This window comes from Sebastes umbrosus, chromosome 20, assembly GCF_015220745.1.
Source record: "Sebastes umbrosus isolate fSebUmb1 chromosome 20, fSebUmb1.pri, whole genome shotgun sequence".
Taxonomy (NCBI): domain Eukaryota; kingdom Metazoa; phylum Chordata; class Actinopteri; order Perciformes; family Sebastidae; genus Sebastes; species Sebastes umbrosus.
Window position 1 is genome coordinate 12543881 of NC_051288.1, and position 22691 is coordinate 12566571.

At 37.3% G+C, this 22691-nt stretch overlaps 2 protein-coding genes across 2 annotated transcripts in view; one reads left to right on the top strand and one right to left on the bottom strand.

Moving 5' to 3' along the window:
* The window catches only part of LOC119479337 (ankyrin repeat and fibronectin type-III domain-containing protein 1), a 148725-nt gene extending 134722 nt beyond the window's left edge, over positions 1-14003 (bottom strand). Inside the window, exons 1-2 of the mRNA XM_037754803.1 lie at positions 13784-14003; positions 6976-7073 (exon numbers count right to left, since the gene is read on the bottom strand). Coding sequence (XP_037610731.1) covers positions 6976-6992 — 17 coding nt within the window. The 5' untranslated portion in view covers positions 6993-7073; positions 13784-14003. The remainder of the gene's footprint in view (positions 1-6975; positions 7074-13783) is intronic.
* An 8287-nt stretch (positions 14004-22290) lies between these two features.
* Positions 22291-22691, top strand: part of capn15 (calpain 15) — a 44450-nt gene continuing 44049 nt past the window's right edge. The window contains exon 1 of the mRNA XM_037754573.1: positions 22291-22559. The gene's annotated coding sequence lies outside the window, so the exon portion shown is untranslated. The remainder of the gene's footprint in view (positions 22560-22691) is intronic.

The window sequence follows — 22691 nt, forward strand, 5'->3', positions numbered from 1 at the left end:
CTGATTCATTATGCGGCAGTTCAGTCGGATTTGAACTGCGCTGCGTGTCGCTCGTCATTGTCACCGTTGTCTGGAGAGCGATTAAGCTGCCGCTGCTGTATGTATTTGCGTGTATGTGTGGAGGCGGAGTGTTTCCGACGTGAGACGAGTGCTCCTCCAGGGGTGGTCGCGACACCTTCGACGCAATCAGGATCTCTCTTTAGGATGAGTGTCTCGTAACAAAGCTCTGATTCATCTGACGCCGGCTACACACACACACACACACACCAAAATATACAACAATAAGAAACGGGAAAACATAATGACGATAAAAATGATGAAGGATGTGTTAGTTCATAGGCACATGTGAGTGTGGTTTCGACAGTGTGCTGAGATCATGTCTATCTGGAGACACAGACGTGAGACCTTTCAGCTATGCTGTTCGCACAGCCTTGAAGAATCACACACACAAACACACAGCCATTCCCCGTGATGCAGTAATAATCTGTCTTCTCAACCCAGATGCATGCAGCACCTTCCACTCAGCATGAATGCATAGTGATGAGCGTAACACAAATAGGCACCTCAAGGACTGAGCTGTGACATTAGATCAAACAAACACACCGGCTAGAGCAAAAACAACTGGTCTGACGTCAGTTGTCATGATGATGAGGCCAAACAAATGCTGAACCTGTGGCTTGACAAGGAAGCTTTAAGTGTTTACTGTGACAGCTACTTTGTGAATGACGTATTTATTTCCCACTGAGGGGACTAGAGGAGGGATGTGTGAAAGTGTACAGTTTTATGTCTGTAGTTAAAAGGCAGGTCCATTACGTTTGAGTTTTTTATCTCATTTTACAGCTGTGGAGTTCCTTTTTTCCTTGTTTTAGTGTCAAAATGCTATTTTCCCAAGCCCTGCTAAAAACCTTTTCCCACGAGACCTGTCGTAGGTTTATGCATGATGATGCTGTACAGTATATATACATCCTTATAGACAGTGTATTAACGTTACATACAGTAACTTAGATGGCGGCAGGGCTGGGCAATATATCAATATTGTATCGATACCATGATATGAGCCTAGATATCATCGATTCTGGATATCGTAATATGGCATATGTAAATATATATAATATATTTATAATATATATAAAAATATTCTAAATATAGTGTACACTTAAACTGATATCGCTTTTTTTTAGGTGGCTAAAATACGTTTTCTGCTGCTCCCATCTACAGCCGCTTTACTTCGCCATCAGACAGCCCTTTCTGATGAGGAACTGAAGCCCCCAAATCACTCTCTTCCAAGCCACCAGACTCCATTCACAAAAACAGTAATTTTACCTCGCAGAACGTGGAAGTATACATACAACCCACTTTAAAAAATCCAAACTAACCCTTTCAGTTATTTCCCAACTTAGCTAACTTTGACTCAGCTAGTGCTAGCGTTCACATTACTCATACCCTTATTGATTAGCTTTGATTAGCTGACTTTGGTATCCTACGTCACTGCTTTTTGCAACGACTGAGTGGGCGTTTCCATTTGAAAAAAAAAAACAGAACAGAACGCAGATGGACCCGCCCTTTAATGTAGGTAAATAGTGAGAAGGCACCTTTATAAAGCTAAATGTACCATGAACTGTGTTATTGTTACTAAAATGGGGATTTGGGTAAAAAAGGCACGAAGGAGGCATCGAGAGCTGGAGCCCCATGAATCATCTTTAAAAAGAAACAATCCACATAAACTGCTGCAGTGTAAGGGCTAAATGTATTAACGTCAACTTGTTTGTGCGCCCCCATGCATTCCCTCAGTCTGACAGCTCAGCCCCAAATGACCAATTAGAGCCCTTCTGGTTACCTGCTCACTGCGACAGATAGTATTTACTCAGCTCGTCAGGGTGAAGATTAAGAAATTAACATCTTAACTCTTCAAGTCGCACGTCACACACATACACAAGCATGCAGGAGCCTAATGATATTTGTGACAGGCGACATCTTGCTCACAAACCAGAAGCCTAAGTGAGCTTTACCGCCTTTTTCTGTACGTACGTATCACACTTGGGGTTTTTGAAGAGTCACAGCTTTCTAACATCAGCCCTCTGTCGCTGGTTTCCCTTGACATACTGTGTGCAGTCCCCTAATAGACCGTGCATGGCCATTACTTCTTCAAATAGACCTCAATTTCCCTACACTGATTCCTTCATAGAAGGTCGTGTGAATAAATCCAAAGCCGGAGCCCCTCATCAGATTTCTGCCAGCTTAACCTCAGTGTAAGTAATTCAATCCCCTAGAAAAAGGGGACGGGTAAATTTGCTCTGGCCAGCTGTTCCAGACAAACGATTGTGATGTGAGCAGAGACAAAGAGGGACATTAATGAGCTATTAAAAGCTTCCAAACACTGCGGCACGGCAGCCATCTCCTTTATTTGTTGCCCAAGGCGGCCATATCTAAACCTCGGATCAAGCTCTAGACTTCATCGAGATGAAGGTCTGACTGCTGCTACAGTATCCGGTGAAGGATGACCCTCGCCGTGATCACACAACAGCTCCATCAGTCACATGAAAGCCAGCACTGCTGAAGTCCCTGACAGCATGATGATGATGACACTTTTATTGTCTCCAAGGAAACATGAATCATCTACTATCAGGCTATCAGTTTGCACACATTTCAGAACTACAAAATGCTTTAAACCATAAAACTAACAACTCAACAATTAATCAGTTAACCTGAAAAAATGACTTGTGGTAACAGTGTTTCCCACAGGATTTTGTGAGACTGTTGTGGGTGGACATTGGACCCTATAGGGGGGTCGGGAGCATGCTCAACTGGAAGACAATTTAGTTGGTTTTATAAAAGTTAAGCGCATCAATCTGGTGCACGTTGAGAGCAAAATTAAGAGGCTATCTATGAATAACTTTGTGCTCTTGTAAAGAATTTTGCACTCTGGCAGTGGTGGAGTGTAACTAAGTATATTTACTAAATTTTGAGGTATTTTGAGTATTTCCAATTTTAACTTTACTACATTTATTTGATAATATTAGTTACTAGCTATTTTGCAGATTCTTAATGAAAAAATATAAATCAACTAATAAACTATGATGTATTATTAAGTAATGCACAATTATCAATTATATAAAGTAGTTAAATTTAGCTCCACATTTACCAGCTGCAACATTAAAGCGATGAAGTGGTGAACACATTAATGTATCAATAATCACAATCCAATGATATACCGTAATCGATATTATTCTGAAATGGGCCATTCTGCATAATGAGTACTTTTACTTTTGGTACTGTAAGTATATTGTGATACTAATATTTTTGTACTTTTACATAAGTAACATTTTGAAAAGCAGGACTTTTACTTGTAACAGAGTATTTTTTACACTCGTGGTATTACCAGCTATCCCACCCGTTGAGAAGTGCACAAATATTTTCGGTTCATTATGAAACTGTGGCGGGACAAAATAGACTATGGCAGGCCGCCACAGTCTAGGTAATTAATGGGAAACACTAAATTAAATTACATCCAATCTTGTAGTCAATGTTGTATAAACATTTCTAACACTAGTGAATCGTTTTCAGATTTTTATCTCCATTAATGACTCCAGAAAAGAGAGTTAAAAAATATCTTCTCCTGATTATATGCCATATCCCATTTTTGGTTGACACAGGGACAATTAGTTTGCTCCGGATGTTTTTTGTTGTGGTTTTACGCTCAAGTATTATGGGCTTTTTACAAAGAGTGCCATGTTTAACTGTGATTTAAATGTCTATATCTAAAGCAGTGGTATGGTATCCCAGGGTGCTATTTCCTTTTACTGTAACATGACAATTTGGATATGTGAATTTCTTCATGTAAATGTCAGTGTGATATTTATAACACAAGTGAAATAGGAGGAGAATTATGAGGTTTATTCGATAAAGCTGTCACCACGCACCTGCGTTTAACTGTCAAGACATGACAGGCTGCGTCATGGGATATTAAACAGTACAATCTAATATTGAGCCACTCACCACTTCCTTCAGAGAACATCTGACTGATTTCATATATGCAATTTCCATTTCTGGTGTGTTATGACTATTAGAACAAATATATCCACATCAGAAAATGAGCCTCTTAGGAGTTCAAAGCTGCATGGAGACAGAGGGAACGATGTTATGAGGCATTAAAATGAATCGCCCACACTCTCCCCAACTTAGATTTCTATTGCTACAACTTGAGTTAATTTATTGAACTGGGGACATCAATCAAACATCCGTGCTTAAAAAAACATCAGTTTACAGTAAGAGCGAAATATGATGCTGTTATGATACATCAAAATCACATGAAGACAACACTATAATTCCTTCTGTGAACTCAACCTTTCAGATACTAATGGTGGTGTCTCCCTCTAGTGGCTGAATGCACGCCACTCTGAACCCACAATTTACCACAGACCGTCCTCATCATTATGCCTGGCCTTATCTTATCCAGGCTGAGTCAACACAACAGTAATTGGAATGCACCAAGTGTCAAACAATTACTGGTTTTGCTTTTCGGTTCTTATCTGACAAAGACAAACTCTATTACAATTGTACTGATTAGTATAAATAATGGTTTGTGTATGTGCTCGGACACAGAAAGAGAAACGGAGGACAGACATATGACATCACAAATATAAACACACCTCTTTCTTAACTACACACACACACACGTTGTGACACCGGCAGAGTTTGTCTAACAACAGACAAGGTGTGCGCCGTGTGTACAACTATGTGTGGGTGCACTTGCTCGGGGGGTGCATTTATAGCCCCTTTCCCTGTTGCGATGACTCACCAGTGAGTCACAGGCCCGAGTGGAGAGTTGCGCAAGTTAAGTCAGGAACCCCTGTCTGTCGTCAGCGGCACCTCATCACCTCATAACCTCATCATTAGGAGTCACGTTGGCATAGGAGCCAGGGGAGGTGTCGGATAATGAGGAGGGTGATTCAACAATCACTGATGCGTCACAGTCAATAAGAGACACAAGGGGGGGTGGAGGGAGGGGACTGACATATTGTAAATGAATGGTTTCATTTGACAGGTCGGGGGTGTAGTGAGTAGGAGGTGAAAACACGTAGGCACGCGCCCCTTCCTTCCTTCCTGGGCACAGACACACAGGTATGAATTATACATCTCCTCGCGCCGGTGAGAGATAGGTAGAATGAAATGCCACAAGGAGTGTGTGATTCACGCGCACATACTTGAATGAACAGTCACAGACACCCGGCACTTATTGTGCTGCATATGCACACACACACGCACACACACACACACACACACACACACACACACACACACCCTGGAGACACAATGCCAGTCCTGTTTGTGCTATCTGCAGAATGTGCTGAGAAGAAGGGGAGAGGACATGCAATAGAGCCAGGAAGATACAACTCCCCGCGGCTTTTATCACGCTTTGCCCAAACACAGCGGCAATGACAGAGAGGGGAAGGGATAACCTGTGTTTGCAAAAGGAGGCTACTATTTGGAGAAGAAGAAAAGCAGGTTTTGAATAACATTAATGTTAGTATATGGGTGCGCTACAGTTGTAGCGTCGGCTGATTTGACCACAGAGATGCGAGTGGCGGCTGGCTTGACCGTATGTTACCGCAATACGATAACGTTTCCTGTCCATGACAGATTTAGCATGCAGCTTTAGCCGTGATGTCTAGCTCTGCTTTTCCTGTCAATGTGTGAAACCCAAAGTGTTTCCATACTTCACTGGATGTGTAGTGTTTATCACTTTGGATTTAAAATGTGAGGGTGCAGGTCGTATCCACGCAGACCCTCCGCTGTTTTCTGCTCTGTCGTTTCGGCACACTGCGGCCGGCTGCGCTTTGTTTTGGTGACGGATACGGAACGGATATGATGTCATGTTACTCAAACTACAACAATAAAAGCGGTAACTTCCTTCTACCTCCGCATAGACTCAAATGAAGCAAATATATTGATTCTGGCTAGATAGATAGATAGATATATAGATAGATAAGGACGTCAGACTGTATCAATCAAGTCTAGCAGTGTTGATCAGAAACGTTCCCCCTTAAAGAGGAGGACTGGAGGTATGTAGGGTTAGATAAATCACCTCCCCATCCCCCAACAGCGTGACGTTGCCTGCACACCGACAGTTTGGTTATTGCTCCTCTGTGGCATCACTCCCAGGCTTTTTATAATTTTTCTGCTGACACACTGCTTCAAGGGGAGCCATGGGTTAAAAATGTTTGTGTTTGTGCTCTACATTGTTTATGTATAATTGTGTGCCTCCAAGGATTTGTGTGTGCAAAATCATGATTACATGCGGGTTTCTTTTCATTCCCCGCCCTCCCCCTGCTTGATTGTGTATCCAACCCTGACTTCCCAGAAGCTCCATTCATCAAATCAAAACTGCAGCCTTTCACGTACTGTTTTTGCTAAAAATAGGAAATAACAGGCCTTCAAAAATGCCCAGACATGTCGGGCTGTAAACCTTCGAGCACCTCATCAGCCTGTCCTACTAAACCAGTCAGAGACGAGTCAGAGGAACACACAGCATCTGTTTAGATGTCACCAGCTGCCAAAAGAGGTGTCCATAAAGAACAGCGCAAACTGGGCTTGTTTTCAATTTCTGTCAAGATGCTGTATTTCAACTAGACAGACAGTCAGTTTGATCTTCACGCTTCCTTTTAAATGTCCTCACCTCAGCTCACAAACAATTACAAACCTTCTAGCTGGCGCTGTTAAATCAGAGTGTTTTAAAAGGTTCTGCCTTCAAAATGGCTTTCTGAAAGTCATATTTTACAGTACCCAAGAGATGCAGCGGGCTGAAGTAATCTGCTATATATATATATGGCTGAAATGCTTATGCTCACAACAGAAGCGAGGGCAAACAACAGTTCCAGGAAGCCCCCAGAATAGAGACAGGAAGTTCATTTAGTAAACACAATAAAACATGTTAAAAGCTCCTCTCACATGAGACAAATAAAGAATCGCTCTTACTCTACGAGTTGCTCCATTCCAGCACCCCGGGGCTCTGGTGGCTCCCCAGGTTTGGGTTGGTATAGTCCTCCTCTTACAGTGTGACTCCTGGTTTTCACCTGGGAACACACACACACATGTAGCAGCAGTTAGTGAGAAGTAGTATGTGAAAGAGAGAAATGATGAATGAACAGATGCTATCTTTCACTCGCTCATCAAAACCCATCAGTCATGTTAAAAAGCGGAGGCTTCAGTGATGTTTCTGGAAACATACAGGACGTACAATCACTCAAGCCTTGTCTTTTTGTCTGTCCTCTATATCTGTCACCCTCTCTCTCTCTCTCTGTCTCTTTAAGGGCCTCTGCAGGCCTCTCACATCTTGAGGTGTTGAGTTTCAAAGTTCTCTTCATACTGTGTGATTTATGATGGAAACAGAGCTAGCCTTGGTCTCGGACTTTACTGCATGTTAACACAATTACTCCAGGATCCGTCCACTTAAACATCTAAAGAGTTAAGTGCTGAAGCAAATAGACGTGGTCAAGATTATCAAGTTCTTTCCATCTTTGTCAAGTCATCCCGACAAAGGATCCCAATGGTTTATGTCTGTTGTTTACATTGGTACATACTTGAACAGTTGTGACATTGATTGACTTTTTACATGTGCTTCGTGGCATAGATATATTATATTTTCTTCTTCTTCTTCTTCTTCTTCTTCTTCTTCTTCACCACACAGTTCAACTCAATTCAATATATTGTGCATGAAAGCTGCTTTCTGCCCACAATCTTTCCGTACACACCAACAACACTGGCCTATTTCTCACTCAAGGAAACACCACGCGTCGAATTAATATTATTCATGTTAATGCGAGCTAATTATGCAGAGCTGCGGCACCTGGGTAAACTGTGTATGGGTGGTGACACCTCTCTCGCCCCAAGCCTGCGTGTTAGTTAAGCAGAACATCTGGCGAGAAGGGAAACATACTGTCGAGTTTGAGCCGACGGGACTCTCCCTTGATCCAAAGAGTGCAGAATGTTTTTGGAAGGTGAGCTTCACTTAAATTTGCGGATGCGCGTGTCTCTTTGTGCCAAGAACTGCTCCAGTCGAAAATTGATGAGCAGCAGCCGATCCAAGCGTTCACTGATTTTTAAAATCCTGGCAGAGCAAAGACAGCGGATGTTGACTGTGTCAGGAAATGCAAACGAACTTCACTTTACACTTTACATGCACCCACATTTTCCTTGATGTGTTCTGTGCTGCACAAGAACACTGACTGATAACACATGATAACTCAAACTATTAGTTATGGATCGAAAGATAATTAATCAGATAAACTGATTATTTTACTACATAAATCTTTATAAATTTGAAGATTGCTTACTTTTATCTGTTTCATATCATTACAAATTCAATTTCTTTGGGTTTTTGGAATATTTTTTAAGACAAAAACAAGCATTTTAAATACATTAAAGATGAAATATTTCATTTGTCAATGATCAATACATTAATATCTAAAGATTTTTGGCTAATTTGACTGAATTATAAGAGGAAAGAGGAAGTACTTTTTTTATACCCTTGGGGATTTTTTTTCATTCTGTTGTTTAGGGCTGAAACTAATGATTATTTTAATTGTTGATAAATCTGTCGATTATTTTTTTCTTGATTAATTGATTAGTTCTTTCAGCTATAAAATGTCAGAACATGGTCAGTGTTTCCCAAAGCCCAAGATGACATCTTCAAATGTCTTGTTTTATCCACAACTCAAATATATTCAGTTTACTGTCATAGAGGAGTAAAGAAACCAGAAATTATTCACATCTAAAAGGCAAGAATCAGACAATTTTTAATCAAGCCAATTAATCGATTTTCAAAATAGTTGGCGATTAATTTAATAGTTGACAACTAATCAATTAATCGTGGCAGGTTGACTGTTGTTATTTTTTAGAAGCCAGAATGTCTGACGTGTCAAACATCGACTTTACCAACTAAGCTAAACTCAGACTGATATGTCTTGGAAAATCATCTTTGAGCCTACAAAATATAACAAAAATAAATAGAGACATTCATTGAGCAATTTCCTAAATGACCTTGGGCTGGATTTAATCCTTGTCTGGGAAAACGGCTGATACACTTTTTGAAACTGTGTGTCCCAGAATGGCAAAGTTTGGGCAACAGACTGACAGCCAGACAAAGGGACTTATACCAGCTGCTCACAGCTAAAAGGGCCAACAATACATCAAACAGCGGGGACAAAAGACAACTGCACGACAGAGGAAAGAGAGTTATTAACTCGCTAGTGGCTCAGCTTTGGGATATGCTGCGGCTCTATCCAGATCTGCGTTCGCTTAGCCTTAGCTGTGGCTACAGTTTGGACATCATAAGCCGAAAGGTCATCTTACTTACGTCATTTAAAACAGAATTATGAAACAATCAACACATTCCTCATGTTTTATCTGTACTGTATGTACCTCACCCACACCATCCACACCCACGGCTCTGCTTCCACCTAGTCATGCATACTAATCTGTGCTGTAACTCGGAGCAGTGGCCAGCCGCTGCCTGCCTGTCCCATCAAACATGCATAAGAAACAGATGTATCTTTGATGTAGGCTTGTTCATGTTGCCCCATGTGCATGACTGTATGTGTGTGTGAGTGTGTGTTTGTGTGTCTTTGTCGGTGTGCTCCCATGCAGGCCCTGCGGGTGAAAGCCAGACTGGGGAGATGCGGCTGCATGCCCCAACACACGAGGAGAGAGGGGAGGCTGACATACATATATCATTGGCAGGACATATAATCAATGCAGCAATGTGTTGCCATACATTATCTTTAAATGCATAATTCATATGACTGGAAGCAATTTTATGACTGTAATTTATAGCTGTTAAACACACTGTGGATTTCATTCAGATAGTCTCTGTATTAATTCACTATTTTACGTTTTGCTTTGATTGAAAAGATTACTATCACAAATATATTCCATTTTAAGTAGAACTGTTCTGCTCTCTATAGCATTGCAGCCTTTCACCACTTTAGATTGGCACACATAGATGCTACTGTTATTATGTTAAAAAAGCTACGATTCTACGCATTTTGTTACACATTTTTTAATCTACCTGGTTTACAGCCATTCTGTGAAACAGAATATTATCAATAATTGTAAAAAAATGAATTACAATATTGTTGCGTGACTCGTATTGCATACCATAGAATTTTCTGTAATATAACACCATCATTATAGTGGACAACACATGGTATTAAGATTAAATGTGTCACGCAATGGTTCCCGCCTCTAAAAGTGACCTTCAAAAATGTCAAATGAGAAAGTTTGTGAACGGGCAGCAATGTTGAGATCAGTTGAGGAAATACCAAGCACCGCCCACCAGCCGGAGCAAGGAACAGCCAATAGGAACGCTCTCTCTCTGAAATGACCTGTGATTGGCCAAAGTCTCCTGTCACAGGCTAGATTTTTTAAAGCCTGAAAACAGAGCCATGAGGAGTAGCAGAAGTCTAGTTTTCTCTCAGAACACCTGAATTACAATATGCTGAACGGTTATTATGGAATTTTTGCCCAATGATGCCAAAAACGTTCTTCCTACTGCAGGTTTAATTGCCCTATTTCATAGTCAAAAATGATTTACCGTTTATCTGACAGCAAGGTGCTACTGAATGCAGTAACTATGCTTTTAAGTTCCATGGGTAATTAGAGATAGTATTAGTCACTAGACAAATTAAAGATAAGACTTATAAAATATATGGATTATAATATTATTATGGAAATTTGTTATTTGGAATAAGTCCTTGAGATGTGCTATCTCGTTTTCAAGCCGTTTTCTCAATGACAATAATGCAATATAAGCATAATTTAGACAAAACATTGAACAAAAATAACAACAAGATAATTAGACAATACAAATGTAACAAAAACAAACAATAATAGTAAATAAAGAATTGAATATAGGAAGCTTTCTGGCTTAGTCTATAGTGTTTTAGCCACCCAGTGATTTATGTATGAGCAGTAGGAGGATATTTTGCTGGCATTGCACTTGATGACAAGTGTATGGCACTGGTCCATGCGACTGTCATCTTTTAGCATCTGGACTTGTGAAAACTTCCCTTGCACAAGATTGTAAACAAGTATAATCATGAGTCATTTGAGGGGAGAGCTTATCCTGCTTGTCATTAGCCATAACCATGCCAGAAGCTGCCTCATTTGCTCTGTGTGTGTACTCTATGTGTGTGGTAGTATCTGTAGTGGTGATCATGAAACAAAATTAGCACCTGCCACCTGCAAAATACAGGGTAAATGTTGGCTGTGGCAGGTACAAATTTCAGATCACCTGCCAGGAAAAGACTTAATTTCAGACCCTGGTAGTGATATAAATAAAGCTCATCCACTCCACTACCCTTGTGTCCCCCCTCATGTCCTCTTATGAGTCCATGACCATGTAAAGTGACCCTGACCCCACCTTCCTGCAAACACACGTGCACACACACAAACTCTATGAAACACATTTTTGTCCCTCACGCAGTCGTTGCCCCCCACTCGCCCACACACACACACGGGCCGGCTCTGTGGTCGGCATGGAGCTCGACTCTCTGGTGACGGTGGCAGAGGAAAGAACACTCAACAGACTGCTGGCCATACTGGACAACGCCAGCCATCCTCTGCACGCCGTCATCATCACAAAACAGAGGAGCTTGTTTAGCGGCAGGCTGCTGCTCCCCAAGTGCTCCACAGACAGACTCAGGAAATCCTTTGTCCCCCCCGAGCCATCAAACTGTACAACACCTCTCCAGGGAGGGGGGGGGGACGACAAAGGAGGACGGTCTGCAGGACAGATGATAATGCACTATACTCACTTTTGTAATAGTTGTGTATCACAGCTGTTACCCTGCACTACGTATATTCAGTTTTAACAGTTTTCTTCATCTCCTTGTATTTTTATATCTGGTATATTTTTTTTGTACTTTGCACTACTAACTTTTTTACTGCCTTTTTACTAACATGTTTTGCACTATTGAACTGTGATGCTGGAAACTTGAATTTCCCTCGGGATCAATACAGTTACTATCTATCTATCTATCTATCTATCTATCTATCTATCACACGCACACACATCTTTTTCCTTTTCCCCTAAGACAATAGTGTTGCTCACTCTCTATTGTGGAAGCCAGTCATTTCCAGAGGAGGACGGTCTGCAGGACAGATAATAATGCACTATACTCACTTTTTTAATAGTCCTGTTACCCTGCACTATATTCAGTTTTAACAGTTTTCTTAATCTCCTTGAGTTTTTATATCTGGTATATTTTTTTGGTACTTTGTACTTTGCACTACTAACTTTTTTACTGCCTTTTTACTAACATGTTTTGCACTATTGAACTGTCATGCTGGAAACTTGAATTTCCCTCGGGATCAATAAAGTTACTATCTATCTATCTATCTATCTATCTATCACACGCACACACATCTTTTTCCTTTTCCCCTAAGACAATAGTGTTGCTCACTCTCTATTGTGGAAGCCAGTCATTTCCAGAGGAGGACGGTCTGCAGGACAGATAATAATGCACTATACTCACTTTTTTAATAGTCCTGTTACCCTGCACTATATTCAGTTTTAACAGTTTTCTTAATCTCCTTGTATTTTTATATCTGGTATATTTTTTTGGTACTTTGTACTTTGCACTACTAACTTTTTTACTGCCTTTTTACTAACATGTTTTGCACTATTGAACTGTCATGCTGGAAACTTGAATTTCCCTCGGGATCAATAAAGTTACTATCTATCTATCTATCTATCTATCTATCTATCTATCTCTCACACACACACACACATCTTTTTCCTTTTCCCCTAAGACAATAGTGTTGCTCACTCTCTATTGTGGAAGCCAGTCATTTCCAGAGGAGGACGGTCTGCAGGACAGATAATAATGCACTATACTCACTTTTTTAATAGTCCTGCATTATATTCAGTTTTAACAGTTTTCTTAATCTCCTTGTATTTTTATATCTGGTATATTTTTTTGGTACTTTGTACTTTGCACTACTAACTTTTTTACTGCCTTTTTACTAACATGTTTTGCACTATTGAACTGTCATGCTGGAAACTTGAATTTCCCTCAGGATCAATAAAGTTACTAACTATCTATCTATCTATCTATCTATCTATCACACACACACACATCTTTTTCCTTTTCCCCTAAGACAATAGTGTTGCTCACTCTCTATTGTGGAAGCCAGTCATTTCCACATGTGTGTTGGCCATAAAAAAAAAAAAAAGCAGACTAAAAGCATCCCTTTCCTGCAGCTAGCAGGGTCACAATTTGCCTCCTATAAACACAGGACACACCTTAGCCCAACAGTTTGCACATATCCTTCTGACCCCCTTTATACCTCCCAAAGTGCTCTCCTTTTCCACTGACACAGGATACCAATGTGAGTGAATGTTACATAGCAAAGCTGCCTGAAGAAGAAGAAGAACATATCACTTCTTGTGGGTCTTTGTTTTATACTTTAGGTGAACTTTTAAGGGAGTTTTTGTAGGTCTTAAACCCAAAGCTGAACACTGAGGCTGGTGTGTCTTTTGTGTCTCCCAACGTGCCTTGCGCTGGGTTTCCCTAGCATTGTCATGACAACAGTGTGTACGCACCGACCTACACGGTGGCCATTAGAAACAAAACACCCACGAAACGTTTAGTCAAGTATGCTTTCTGAAAAGTTAGCTAGCCACCAAAAGCGCACACAAAAAATCTTATTTCGCTTCTAGCGACGAACAAGTGCACAAGTGTGTAAAACGGAGACAAAAAGAAGTGTACATTCATTCGCATACCTTCTTGGCGAAGCCTCCTTCTCCGGACCGTGTTAGTTGACTAACTTCACTTTAGTCGCGTCGCTCTAAAGTTTGTCACACCGGTGCTAACATTTCCTAAGTGCTGTCTCCTGACTACACTGTGAACACTAGTAACTACAGCGACATGTGAGCAACAAACGTCCAGCACTAACTTTCTCCGCCTTCTCAACTCTTCTTCTGCTGCTTCTATCAAAGGATGCTTTGCTCCGCCTCACTCACTCAACCCTGCAGATAAATCACTGTAGTCCAGCAGAGTTATGTCTGTTTTAACCTATTTTAACCCCTAAGAGATCCTCAAGGATATTACTGGGACTACATTTATTTTTAATATTTTGCTATATTTATTTATTTATCGAGTTGAGGGTTTATTTATTCATTTATTTTTTATTATTATTATTATTTTTTATTATCTTCATAAGCACATGGAGTTTGCCATATTCCTTTAATGTGACATTATTTGTCATATACTGCATATTAGGCCTATATGAGTTTTTGCTGTGTGCTTATATTGTAGCTAAATGCTATTGCAATTATTGTCAGATCATCCATGTATATGATGATTTGACTTTATTATTAACTTGTGTTAACTTGTGAGCTTTCTTTAAAGGTCCCATATTGTAAAAAGTGAGATTTTCATGTATTTTATATTATAAAGCATTAAATATTGTGAAAGTGTCAGTGCATGTCACAGCCTAAGAGACAACCACAACAACAACACATAATAGATGTTACTCACACTCTGTCTTTTATTTACTCCTCTACTTCATGGGTTGTTGTTTTTTTTGTTTTTTGTTTTTTACATTTATCCTTTGATATTGCAATATATTGTTATTAATTGTTTTTTATTTGTTTGAGTTTGAGACTCATTCTCAACTCTTCTTCTGCCTGCTTCTATCAAAGGATGCGTTGCTCCGCCTCACTCAACCCTGTAGATAAATCACTGTATAGTCCGAGAGATTTATGTCTGTTTTAACCTATTTTCCCCCTAAAGATGTACAAGGATATTGCTGGGACTTATATTTATTATTAACTTGTGACCTTTCTTTAAAGGTCCCATATTGTAAAAAGTGAGATTTTCATGTATTTTATATTATAAAGCATTAAATATTGTGAAAGTGTCAGTGCATGTCACAGCCTAAGAGACAACCACAACAACAACACATAATAGATGTAACTCACACTCTGTCTTTTATTTACTCCTCTACTTCATGGGTTGTTGTTTTTTTTGTTTTGTTTTTTTACATTTATCCTTTGATATTGCAATATATTGTTATTGATTGTTTTTTATTTGTTTGAGTTTGAGACTCATTCTCAACTCTTCTTCTGCCTGCTTCTATCAAAGGATGCTTTGCTCTGCCTCACTCAACCCTGTAGATAAATCACTGTATAGTCCGAGAGATTTATGTCTGTTTTAACCTATTTTCCCCCTAAAGATGTACAAGGATATTGCTAGGACTTATATTTATTATTAACTTGTGACCTTTCTTTAAAGGTCCCATATTGTAAAAAGTGAGATTTTCATGTCTTTTATATTATAAAGCATTAAATACTGTGAAAGTGTCAGTGCATGTCACAGCCTAAGAGACAACGACAACAACAACACATAATAGATGTAACTCACACTCTGTCTTTTATTTACTCCTCTACTTCATGGGTTTTGCTTTTTACATTTATCCTTTGATATTGCAATATATTGTTATTATTTGTTTTTTAGTTGTTTGTTTGTTTTATTGACACAACAAACATGAATTACTTCTTTATTGTTTTCTTTAATTTACATGCATGTTGTTTTTAAATATCTAAATATTGTAATTTGCTTAATGAATTGTATATATGTGTATATATGTTTTTGTTTTTATTTTTTTATTTTTTTTATCTTTATTTATTATTGAATTCACGCTTTGGCAATATCGTTCACCTGACAGTCACGCCAATAAAGCAAATTGAATTGAATTGAATTGAATTGAATTGAATTGAAATTGAAAGTATCAGAGTGCTCAATATACGGAGAAATACACACAGCCCGTTTTCAGAAATTGTGCTTTTGAAACCAGCCGTTAGGATTTCTGTCCATTTGTGATGTCACAAATATACAATATTTAGACCATCAGACGGTTTTAAACGTAAACATTCTAAATGTTTCCCAGTTTATTCCTGGTTGCAGTGTATGTTAATCAGCTGACATGAAGTACACATGGACCCAAACTATTGCCAGGCAACGCAATTCTGTTGCAATTCTGTTGAAATGCGCTAAAACGGAGCATTTCAGACACAGGGTAAATACAGGTATATTCAGGCAGACAGTATGAGGAAAATAACGTTCTTTTTTTTAACATTACAGCATGTAAACATGTTCTAGTAGAAACACAAAATAAAAGTATGAACATGAAAATGAGCATGATATGGGACCTTTAAGGTTACCAGTGTAATTTGCATGGAACCACTCACCCTATTCAAACCCTGGCTTCATTTTATTCTCTACAATGGTTCAAAACACACATCCAAGTGAATTCTGGCGACTGATTGCACACAGGAAAATCATCTTGATAAGAGATTTAATAGTTTTTTAGATTGTTGAAGTATACCGACCATGTTGATATTGGCCTAATCCTCTGAATTTCCCCGGTTCAAACAACCCGGGTGACACCGGCATTAACAGAGATAATCCAGACTCACTGAATGTTTCACATGCTACTCTTTATCCTAATGAAATTTTAATTCAAAGGAATAGCAGGCAGTTCAATTTGCTAGACAAAACTATGTGGTAAAATTAAATTCTCAATACATTATATTCTGTGGATATGTTGCCTATGAACTCAAAATATAATAAACAAAAAAAAAATAATAATAAAATAAGGAAAGCCTTTTCATGAGTGAACTGGATTTATAGTTTGCTGAAAAGTTAGGTCCTTTTAGGAAAAAAATATGAGAGTAATACTACATAAACGTAAAAATAAAAATATAATCCATACTGCAATATTCAATTAAGCATTGGGTATTGTAAGCATATTAAGTCGCCATAAACTCACTGATTGGTACAAAAACAAAAGTTATTTAGAATATTAGAGGAATATTTTAACTTTTGAATTCATTATTATCCTAACAAGGCAATTCATTCAATTCATTTTTTGCACTATTTGTATTGTTTACAACTTCCAGAACACTTATCTTGTATATAGACGTTTTATTTTATTTTTTTGTTTTATTCTTATTTTATTTTTGGTCAACTTTTATATAACTATTTTATATATATTTTTATATAATATTTTTTATATTTTTTCACTACTTGTATACACAACAGTCCGGTCTAATCCTCACCTTTATCTGTCCAGGTTTGTTGTCCTTGTTTTTATGCTATTATTTTATTTCTGTGTAAGTGGGCCTACATTGAGAGAGATGCATAAAACCGGAGTCAAATTCCTTGTGTGTATGTACTTGGCAAACCTGATTCTGATGTTCTGATTCTGATGACAAAGAAGCATTTGAGTCGACTTACATCCATTCATGGTGGTGTAAAAGCTAATGTATGGCCTGCAACTATGGATGCGAGAGTATTATGCTATTAGAATTAACAGAGCCCCAGGCCCCTGATGCCATTCTGCATTCAGTAGTAGTAATAGTGGCTGGCCATAGTAGTAATATACTACAATATGTCAAACTTAATCTTTCCTTATGGGCCAATACATTTTAGGCTGCAGTTCAAGAGCATCAAAGCAATCACACACTTTGACAATAGATCAAAATAGGCTTCAGCACTTACAGCATCAATTACACTTGTGGTGGTAACGGTGGTGGTAATGGTTGTTGCAACAGTAGGGGCAACAGCAACAACAATCATTGGAGTAACGGCACCAGTAGTAGAATGATATATTATATTATATTATATTATATTATATTATATTATATTATATTATATTATATTATATTATTATATATTATATATTATGTAGGGGTGTAAGAAAATATTGAAAAAAATCGAATATCGTAATATTATGTTTGTGATACTGTATCGATTCTCAAAAACACTGTATCGATTTTTGATTAATAGTTTACATGCAAAGATTAACTCAGTCAATACTTTATTTCCTTTGCAAAGAGATGCACCCTCTCACTGTACGTGCCCTCTCAAAGTATTAGTGCTATGATGTTGGATGTTACAGGGACTGTGATAAATGCAAATGCAGATCCCACTGTTCTGATTGCATAAAAAAAGTAAACTTTTCTACTCCGATTTTATGCAGCCCTAATATTAAGCTATATTATATTCTTATGTGTTCTCAATCTATGACAAACAAAGCAGTGAAAGGTCACAAAATGTGTCTTAAGCTTCTCTGTTTGCACAAAAAAGAAAAACAGACGGAACAAAATATTAATACAGAATACTACTACTAATATTATACTAGCAGCAATAAAAGTAGGATGAGTCGCCGTGATGTGGGACACTTAAGCTCCAGTGGGTGTAGGTCTTCCTCAAGCAAATAAAAGTCAATAAAATGAATGGTTAACACAAGTTGTGGTGTCATGTGATCAAAATCATATGACATCTCAAATGTCCAATCATAGATTAGGGTGGACCAATCTTCAAACATGAAGTTCCCTGTGTGAATACCATCCAAAGGTCAAAGACTAGTATTTGGAAAAACGTAATGTTAAGAGTAAAAACTTCTTATAAATAAATAAATAATAAATCCTGCTAGTTTTTATGAGGATATGTTCATAATATGTTTCTTCATAAAAAATATTATAATATGGTGTAAATATACTCTATATATGTTATTTCAATCAAATTTTCCATTGTTCCACTTTAGGAAATATAGTTTTGAAAAATGGGACAGGATGATTTACCCCAGGTGGGATAGCATGAATTATGCAATAACAATGGTTATTCATAGGGTTTTAGTCTTCTAATGCATTATTTAAGATATTTAAGGTGAAGTGCAAATTATAGTCCATAATTGGGGTTGGCTGTATCTTATTCAGTTTGATTAGGACACATCCTGGGGATTTCGGAGTGGTACTGGGTGTGGATTTAATGTATCGGCTTCATATCGCAATATATCCCTGAAGTCTGAAATGCAAAAAATGTCCAACATCAGGCTAATTCACCCTAGTAGTAATAATATTGCAGACATTTCATAGGTTGTCAGAGGGACTTATTTGTTGAGCCAAAATGTTACTTGTTGTTGTGTGTCAGTGCTCCTATTTACATATGTTCTCTTTCCCCAAAGTCCTGTAAGCCAGTGAGGCTACTGCCGCCATCCACTATATCATATCATCATTGTTGTATGCTTTATATAATAGTAAAACTATCATTTTAGAAACATAGCCCATTTCATTTTCAAGATGTGAAATAATGTTTTTTTGCATTTAGACCCTGCAGCCCCACAAACTGCTGATACCAATGGTTCAAATCAGACAGTTCAATCTGAGTGCCACTAGATGACACTAGAGTGCCACTATCTGACACTGGCCTGTGGGGTAGAAGGGGGAAATCTACTCTGAGATATGAAACTCAGGATTTAAATCCAGCCACAACACCTATTTGTATAATATAGGCTTACAAAAGGAAAGGAAAAGAGGAACTCACATATCTGAATATGGATCTATTTAAGTTAGGCCTGATATATATATATATATATAGGCCTATATATATCCGGTTATTTATATTTGTCAATTGTGACGACATTTTACATTACCCCAGCCAAACTGAGCCAACCCTGACGTCCCAGACACTTGTACTAAATGTTTAGAAGGAAGGGGTGCTCTGTTTCACTGTGTATGGGACTGTCCGAAGTTAAAAAAATACTGGGAAACAATTGTTCAGAATATATCTGAGACTGTTGGAGTGAAGGTGCCTCACCAAGCAAAGATATGTATACTAGGTATATATATTCAGATAACTTTATCGTTAACTCAAAACAGTTAATTCTGATTGACTTTGGAACCCTGGAGGCCAGGAGAATGATAGCTTTGTCTTGGAGAAAAATGGATTTACCTTCGATACATGTGAAGGTGAAACTGCTGTGTGTTGCTGAGTGCTGTTGTTGAAATTGTTGTGTTGTTTTTTTTGTTCTTCTTCTTTGAGATATTTCTTTGTTTTGTTTTATCATTTATTTTCTTTGTTTTCTTTGTTAGATATGTGAAATACATGAAATGTCAGTGCTCTCTTTCTTTGATTAATTATACTGTGGAAATTCTGACTTAACATTTCATTGTATAATTTAATTATTAATATTGTTAGTCTGTCTGTATTTGTATATGGTTCAGGTATCCTAAAGAAAAGAAAGAAAGAGTTAAAATTGTATTATATCAGTGTGATGGCCTGAACTGTGCCAACATACCATCATATATTACCTTAAGTAAAAGCAACTTTCTTTTAAAAGGATGTCTGTGTGAAATTTCCTGCTATGACAATGTTGTATTTATAAGCTTTTAAGCTTTAGTTTTATAATAAAAAAATATTTTGATATTCATATTGCTTTGAGGTGTAGGGCAGATATCAGGGCACTATTAAAGCAAATTTTAAATCTGTTTGTAATGTATATGTTATATTGCTTTAATCTTTTGTTATTTCCCATGAACATGGAAGTGCTTTTATTTTGAAAAGACATTAGACGCAGGTGACAGAAGGAAATTGATTGAAAAAGGTGAACTACTTGATGGGTTTGTCTGTAAGCTCATCTACTTAAAAGTTGGTTTATAGACTGTTGTAATTACAAACAGTGGATTGCATATATGAAAACAGCCTTGAAAAAAGGGAAAAAATAAAGTATAAAAAAACAAAATATATCACTCCACTATGACACTTTGCTTAGAGACAGTACTACAATATTAGCTGAAGGTGCAACACTGACTTTGGGTACAAGTATGTATATTGCTTGCCTTGTGATTTTCTATTGCTATTGTGTAGCCTTTTCATTTATTTCTATTCATAATTTTGTATTCTTTCTTTCGTATTATTCTTATTTCTTTCTTTCTTACCTTTTGTCTATTCATTAGGGCTGTCAATCGATTAAAATATTAAATTACGATTTAAAAAAAAAAAGAAAAAGGTGAACTAAACAGTGTAGTTTAATAACATTAACACGGGGATAAACAATTGATCATTATAACTTAAGTTATAATTGTTGTATAAATGTTTTTATGATCATTTTATCTGTGTAAAGTGTCTTTGAGTATCCAGAAAAGCGCCATATAAATAAAATGTATTATTATTATTATATATGTTTATATGCAAAATTCAATGTTTAAAAAAAGAAAAAAGAAAAAAGAAAAAGGTGAACTAAACAGTGTAGTTTAATAACATTAACATGTGGATAAACAAGTTATAATTGTTGTATAAATGTTTTTATGATCATTTTATCTGTGTAAAGTGTCTTTGAGTATCCAGAAAAACGCTATATAAATAAAATGTATTATTATTATTATATATGTTTATATGCAAAATTCAATGTTTAAAAAAAGAAAAAAGAAAAAGGTGAACTAAACAGTGTAGTTTAATAACATTGACATGTGGATAAACAAGTTATAATTGTTGTATAAATGTTTTTATGATCATTTTATCTGTGTAAAGTGTCTTTGAGTATCCAGAAAAACGCTATATAAATAAAATGTATTATTATTATTATATATGTTTATATGCAAAATTCAATGTTTAAAAAAAGAAAAAAGAAAAAGGTGAACTAAACAGTGTAGTTTAATAACATTAACATGTGGATAAACAAGTTATAATTGTTGTATAAATGTTTTTATGATCATTTTATCTGTGTAAAGTGTCTTTGAGTATCCAGAAAAACGCTATATAAATAAAATGTATTATTATTATTATATATGTTTATATGCAAAATTCAATGTTTAAAAAAAGAAAAAAGAAAAAAGAAAAAGGTGAACTAAACAGTGTAGTTTAATAACATTAACATGTGGATAAACAAGTTATAATTGTTGTATAAATGTTTTTATGATCATTTTATCTGTGTAAAGTGTCTTTGAGTATCCAGAAAAGCGCCATATAAATAAAATGTATTATTATTATTATATATGTTTATATGCAAAATTCAATGTTTAAAAAAAGAAAAAAGAAAAAAGAAAAAGGTGAACTAAACAGTGTAGTTTAATAACATTAACATGTGGATAAACAAGTTATAATTGTTGTATAAATGTTTTTATGATCATTTTATCTGTGTAAAGTGTCTTTGAGTATCCAGAAAAACGCTATATAAATAAAATGTATTATTATTATTATTATATATGTTTATATGCAAAATTCAATGTTTAAAAAAAGAAAAGAAAAAAAGAAATGTGACGACATTCGTACCCGGATATCCTAGTCGAAAATATCCGTGCTGAACACCATGGCTGAACATGGGAAATTGAGTTTTCACCCATTGCATTCTTGAACGCTCTTTACGTAAATTTACGTGCGCCCCTATGCACCTAGCAACCACCCCTTACGTATTGGACGTACGTGCGTTTTTCTATTTGGCTCCTTGGAGATTCCCCCTTTCCTTCCTGGGCTGTTTGAGGTAAACCTACGCGGTCGCATCAGCCTCGTGAATACCTGACGGAGTGAAGATAAAACTGTACATGTATATATTTGTCACAAATGTCGGAAACATGCAGCGGGGAGAAGAGAGAAGCTAACGCCTGGAGAGGAGAGGAGGCTAAAGTAGAAGAACTTATCGTCTCCATGGCTGCGAAAAGTTAACGCACAAGACGGCTGAAAAACAGGAATAATTCCTCCTCCGACCGACTCGAGGTAAGATTAACCGACGTGTGAGTGGACTTCAAGGTGTACACAGCTGTTCGGCCGCGTCGATAACGTCGACCAAAGGACTGAATAAGAGTGTCTTTGTTTACAATGTCCCCGGCGTCCTCGGCTCGGAGCTTG